Raw genomic sequence first — 6,658 nt, forward strand, 5'->3', positions numbered from 1 at the left:
GGGTGTGCACTGATCTCAGGAGACCCTGGTCAGCACACGCGCTAACTGAGCCTGCGACAGTGGGAAGGGCGTGGAAGTCGAGATGACAAAATGTATCGCTGCTTTTCACTACCAGCAGAACCTGTTGTTGCTTTCTGAACTGAAGCGTTGGAAGCATGCTGTAAAGAATAGGGTGGGGGTAGGGTGGGGGGGGGCAGAGGCTACACAAATACAGACTCTTAGCTTGATTGGGACACATCCACAGGCGGACCTTGACATTTGGGGTCTTCAGGTCCCCCTTTTCCCCCTCAAACCGATCAAATCGTTTGGACTCTTCGACGACGTGGAAAACCCAAGGTGCATATTTGAGCTTACCGTAGATAGTTACTACGCTCGAGACTTCGAAAAATACAAAAATAATGTAAAAAGGGCTTTCTCTGTTTCACGCTCAAACGATACACTGGAGGCATTGCATTCCTGGTTTTATATATTATATAAACATATACTTATGCCTCGGGGAAAAAAGATAAATGTACTACATGATTTTGATTTGTGTATTTTACGTTTAGCTGTAAACAAATTGAATTATGTGAAAATGCCTTCGACGAGTACCTAGCGTGAGATGTGCATTGGGTATTGTAGCCAAAAGGCTGTGTTATACCTGTATAACCCTGGAGTCTTTAATTTGTTTGAATCTTTTTCATATATGTGCCATTTGCAAGTTGGGAAGAGGGGCGGGGAGGGAGGGACATGGATAATGTTCGCTTATGTCTGAAATAAAGAGAACTGAGACATAACTGATCAGACTTGCTTCACTAAAGGCCAAGTTTTCCTGTTAAAATAGTTTGCGACTCCCTTTTTGGATTCTCTGAAATTCCAAACCTTTCCCTTCCTTGGATCGGTGCTGAGACAGGAGAAAAATGACAGATATGTGATGGGAGGAACATGTTAGTTTTGACTAATCCAATAGTGTAATTTCAGAAAGGTAGGATGTTAAAAGGATGCCATTTTAGAGGATTCAAACTGGGCAGTCTCGAGTCGACATTCACGGGCCTAGCTGGACTCCATATGGAGTTATGATATACAAAAATTAAGTACAACAGTGGAGAAATATATGGTGCTTATCAGTTGATTCTATTCAGAATAAATCCAAATGGTGGCATTCCTTTTAACAACTGAAGATTGTATTAAAGTATCAGATGTGCTTACAAATATTACTCCGATCCTGGCATTTTGTTGTTGCCCCCTGTTCCGTGCGGTTCCAGTACAACAGTTCCCCCAACCGGTGGATTGGCGTCATGATTCCTCGACGGTCCAGACAAATAAACTCTGCCTGCTAATTTGGACTGCCTTGCTTCTTTATTCCAACAAACATCACCTTTATACTTTGTACATTTTGAGGCAGACCTGTTTGCCCTCCAGAATATTAATAGTGTGATATAAATGTATACTACAGTGCTTTTGTAGTGCGGCTAGTGCCCCAATAGAATACGTCATCCAGGCAATAAACACTGAGGCTTGAAATGACGATGGTGTCCTATTCTGATGATTTACAAACGTCTTCGACGCATCGTGATGATTTAAATATTGGCTTTCTAAGGGTGGTGCTTTCCATTTTCGTTCTTCTTGATAATGTCAGGAAAGGCACAGTTTCAGATTTTCTAAAAAACGACAGGTGTCACTGTATCCACGCGCTCATGCATGCAGCATATCAACCAGTAGGCCAATGTTGACACAAAACACCTGAAGTAGGTGTCATGCTGTGACAGCAAAGTCCTGTATCTTTTGTTTCTAAAGGGTTGAATATGGTTGTATGAAATCATATATGACTTACTTTAACCGAGGATTTAATTGAGAAATGTGACCATTAAATTATGAAGAAAGCGCTTGATTTTGAAAAAAGCAAACTAACAATATTTTTTCCAAATAGTTACACCTTAATCTTGTTGTATTGACGTTTGCTTGAGTTAAACTCACCGGAACTAGCTTACTTTTTACTAATATCGTAATGTTGCTTCTGCCCGCAAGACCCTAGCCCTACCATAGCATGAATGCCCCAAACTGTATTTTGCTGCTTGCCGCAAAAACGTAGGAAATGTTATGCCGGCTTCTTGGTTATCATTTATAGACTCAAGAGTTTTACTAAGGCCCCCGTGTGCGTGCCTTGGACGAGGGATCATCGCTGAGCGTAAAAGGGACCTGGAGCCTGACAGTTCGAAGCAAAACGAAGTAATAAAAAAGAGGCCCCCATCCATTTCCACGTGGTGTGGCTCCTGGTGCTGCTAAGCAACGCGGTCTAGTAGGTAGGGGCTATAAAGAGGGAGTGGCGGACTGGGCAGTACTAGAGAGAGAGAGAGACTCCGCACACAGACTGCACGGCAGCACTCGGAGTAACGTGATTACCGCTTTATTAGCCCGCTAGAGAGGCAGACCTAGATGCTACGGGAGGGATAATTCTGTGAAGGGAGAGAGAGAGGGACACAGACAACTGTGAAAGCTCACATCACTGTTGTTCCGCCGAGGAGATGCGCGAGAAGCCAGTTGGTTTTCTGGGCACTGGTGTGCGTAAAGAAGTTACGCATTGGCCGTTGCTAATCTGAGAACTCGTGAGCCGGTACAATCATTTAGGTAAGATGTTTCACTCATTCAAACGATGTTCTTTGTTAATGTTGTGTTAACAGTATGATAAATGGGTTGGTTTCGTGGAGCCTCTAACTACGTCAAACTTCTAAAAAAATATTGCTTCTTCCCATCCTATCTCGCAGGTGAAGTGATTTCCTTGCGCCAGTCCAGAACCTCATGGACTCTCCGACTCACAAGAAATGGAGCGAAAGATCCACGAATACCACTGACACGCCCCTTCTAACCACCTGCTGCAGCGTAGCTAAGCCAGTCTTGTAGTGGACGACCCACTTTCACCTCACGTGATCTCCAGGGACCAATATAGGTGCAGTAGATTCTCCAATGGAGATCGTTAATACGACCAACGAGACTCTCTCCCTTTGGAGGCCCCCCTACCCTCTCCAGATCTCCCTCCCCCTCACCATCCTGGTGGGAATACTCATCCTGTTAACAGTTTTCGGCAACATCTTAGTGGTCATTGCCGTGTTTACCAGCCGGGCTCTCAAGGCCCCTCAGAACTTGTTCCTGGTGTCTCTGGCGTCGGCGGACATTTTGGTCGCCACGCTGGTGATGCCCTTCTCGCTGGCCAACGAGCTGATGGGCTTCTGGTACTTTGGGAAAGAGTGGTGCGAGATTTACCTGGCGTTAGATGTCCTCTTCTGCACCGCCTCCATCGCCCACCTGTGCGCCATCAGCCTGGACCGCTATTGGTCCATCACACAGGCCATTGAGTACAACCTGAAGCGGACACCGCGTCGGATCAAGTGCATCATCTTCATCGTGTGGGTCATCGCCGCCGTCATCTCTTTCCCGCCACTCATCACCATGCAGAAGGAGAGCTACACGGAGCAGGCGCTGGTGTGCAAGATCAACGAGGACAAGTGGTACATCATTTCCTCCTGCATCGGGTCATTCTTTCTCCCCTGCGTCATCATGGTGCTCGTTTACATCCGGATCTACCAGATCGCCAAGAAGAGGACGCGGCCGCCGCCGGGAGACCGGAAGAAGAACGAAAAGATAGGGGCGGTCGTCGCGGCGACGGACAGGAAGGAGAATGGCGTTGCCGGCGCCGGAGGAGGAGTCGGCGACGGGAACTGCCACGAGAAGCTCAACGGAGAACAGGAAGTGGACATGGAGGGAGAGGAAGGAGGAGCAGGGGAGGAGGGGAAGAAAGGAGAGGCGAACGGCGTGGACATGGAGGAGTCCTCGTCCTCCGACCACAAGATGAGCAACCCTTGTTCCATCAAAAAGAAGAGGGCCAAGGGAAAGACCAAGCTGAGCCAGATTAAACCGGGGGAGGGTCTTCCCAAACGCTCCCCGAGCACCAAGGGGAGCCGCTGGAAGGGGCGGCAGAACCGGGAGAAGCGCTTCACCTTCGTCCTTGCCGTGGTCATCGGAGTGTTTGTCGTCTGCTGGTTTCCGTTCTTCTTCACCTACACGCTCATGGCCCTCTGCTCCGAGTCCTGCTCCGTCCCCAACACCCTGTTCAAGTTCTTCTTCTGGTTTGGCTATTGCAACAGTGCCTTGAACCCCATCATCTACACCATCTTCAACAATGACTTCAGGAGGTCTTTCAAAAAGATTCTCTGCAGGGGCGAAAACAGAAGATGGGTATGAGCGGGGCCTGCCATTCTATTCATGCTACGTAATACCATGTCGTACAACTTTAAATATACATACAAGTATGTGTATATATATATATATATATATATATATATATATATATAGTGCTTTGTGCATGGATCTGTGGTGTGTCAGTTGCGTGAAGACATCTAAATGTAATCGCGCTGCTACGGCTAGTCTGGGCTTCTATGAGAAGGAATGTCAGTCCTTGCAGCCAGTCACCAAATCACCCTTTTTTCCAAGAGGTTTTGCTCACATACCGTAGCTTGAACACAAAACAACTTTAAAAGGCCCACTTTACAAAGCCACATCCTAATCCTGTGATTTTATGTAGTTTAACTCATGTATGAATCTCAGTGGAGACTTTAATGTGGGTGAGATTTGTGGTATATGTCGTTCCTTATGAGGTTATATATGTAATATATTGCTGTCTTTGAATATGTGTCTATATTTTCATTGTTCATCGATAATGTGCCATTTTATATAATATCAAGAGGGTTTAGGGGAAAGGACTGGAGTTCTGTACAGAATAAACATCTCCCTTTGACCATTTCACTGTTCTCTCATATCCTTATGAAGGTCATCTAGTGACGATGTCACACACACACACACCTCACAGATGCTGTTGTGAGGTCAGCTGAAACAAAATCTAAGTATTCATTGGTGTCCGTGGAAACAGACAGATGAACAAACAGAAACTCCCAGAATGACTGGAAGCCAATGGTAGAGAAGGGGACAGGAGAGAGGGTGAGGAGAGAGAGATACAGGGAGGGAGCGAGACAGAGAAAGCACTAGAATGAGACAGTCACGCTGGCACTCCTAAATGTAATCAAACAAATTCAAATTCAGTGTCAGCTTTACAAGGGCACCTGTATGAGAGGCTAACTGGCTACATAAAGACGATGTCACAGTGAATGGGATAAATGACTCACTAAACAACACTGTTGAATTATTTTGTCAGATGAAAACAGGGAAAAAACGGCCGACCTCTTATGGATTGAAGCATCAAACCAGATGCTGATGGAGTACAGAGGCCGTGAGTGACAGAGAAAGAGAGGGAGAAAGGCCTCAGTGTGGAAGGATCTGGAGTATGTGTGCCACTGCGTGGACTGTGATGAAGTAACAGTTGACTTATGACTCTGTGTTCCGTCCACGTGTTCCATGATGAGCCACCATGCGGAGGATATGGGACTAGAACCTGATCGACTGGTCTCTCCCTTTCTCCCTCCCTCCCTTCCTTTCTCCCTCCCTCCGAGGGAGGGGTAGTGACATTGCTGATCCCGTTTTTTTTCTTCTCTCCACCAAAATTACAAAAAAAAAAATATTGTTCTGTCTCTCTCACACACACACACACACACACTTTCTTCCTTCCTCTCTTCCTTCCTCTCTTCCTTCCTTCCTTCCTTCCTTCCTTCCTCTCTTTCTTCCTTCCTTCCTTCCTTCCTTCCTATTCTTCCTTCTTCTCTTCCTCTCTTCCTCTCTTCCTTCCTTCCTTCCTTCCTTCCTCTCTTCTTTCCTTCCTTCCTTCCTCCCTTCCTTCCTCTCTTCCTTCCTTCCTCCCTTCCTTCCTCTTGTCCTTCCTTCCTTCCTCCCTTACTCTCTTCCTTCTTTCCTTCTTCCCTTCCTTCCTCTATTCCTTCCTTCCTTCCTTCCTATTCTTCCTTCTTCTCTTCCTCTCTTCCTCTCTTCCTTCCTTCCTTCCTTCCTTCCTTCCTTCCTCTCTTCTTTCCTTCCTTCCTTCCTTCCTTCCTCCCTTCCTTCCTCTCTTCCTTCCTTCCTCCCTTCCTTCCTCTTGTCCTTCCTTCCTTCCTCCCTTACTCTCTTCCTTCTTTCCTTCCTCCCTTCCTTCCTCTATTCCTTCCTTCCATCCTTCCATCCATCCATTGGGTGAGACGTGCCTGAGACCAGCTGTGGAGAGAAGCACCCGACTCCTCCTTTCAGGTCCTTCAAGCCAGGAGAGGTCAGAGGTCAGGGAGGACCCCAAGGTAGGAAGCAAGGCTGCATTTTGCAGTTTTCAGATGCAGCCTTGACCAGTTATAGCAGGGGTTCTCTATGGCCTATGACACATGAATTGAAGGAGGGGAAGTGGGCATTGCATGACCCGGCTGCGTTTCCCCTCCCCACCTGTGTGTGTGCATGTGTGTGTGCATGTGTGTGCGCACGTGTGTTCCTACTCCAGCGTGTATGTACATGTGTGTGAGTGTAGGTGTATGCACAAGTCTGTGTGTGTGTTTGTTATGTGTGTTTCTGCATAGTGAAGTGGTTGAAAATGACTAACACACCAGAAAGCCCACGTATGACAACCTGTGCCCTTCTTCAGCACGACACACACCTCTACCTGGAAATATCATCATGGGAAATGTGATTACTGACATTGTTTAAAGCTGTGACTCACCGGCAATTTATCAGGTGCAGTGTTCTTCTGGGTTCATTG

General features: G+C 46.8%; 1 protein-coding gene across 1 annotated transcript; it reads left to right on the plus strand.

Annotated features, from left to right (window-relative positions):
- The first annotated feature begins 2,379 nt into the window (after nt 1-2,379).
- adra2a (adrenoceptor alpha 2A) lies at nt 2,380-4,779 on the plus strand. Its single transcript, XM_084685278.1, has 2 exons — nt 2,380-2,607; nt 2,745-4,779. Exon 2 carries the CDS (start codon nt 2,944-2,946, stop codon nt 4,216-4,218), a length of 1,275 nt encoding a protein of 424 aa, XP_084541404.1. The 5' UTR covers nt 2,380-2,607; nt 2,745-2,943; the 3' UTR covers nt 4,219-4,779.
- Nucleotides 4,780-6,658: the final 1,879 nt, after the last annotated feature.

The sequence above is a fragment of the Hypomesus nipponensis genome, chromosome 21 (assembly GCF_054491055.1).
Source record: "Hypomesus nipponensis isolate SF chromosome 21, ASM5449105v1, whole genome shotgun sequence".
Classification (NCBI taxonomy): domain Eukaryota; kingdom Metazoa; phylum Chordata; class Actinopteri; order Osmeriformes; family Osmeridae; genus Hypomesus; species Hypomesus nipponensis.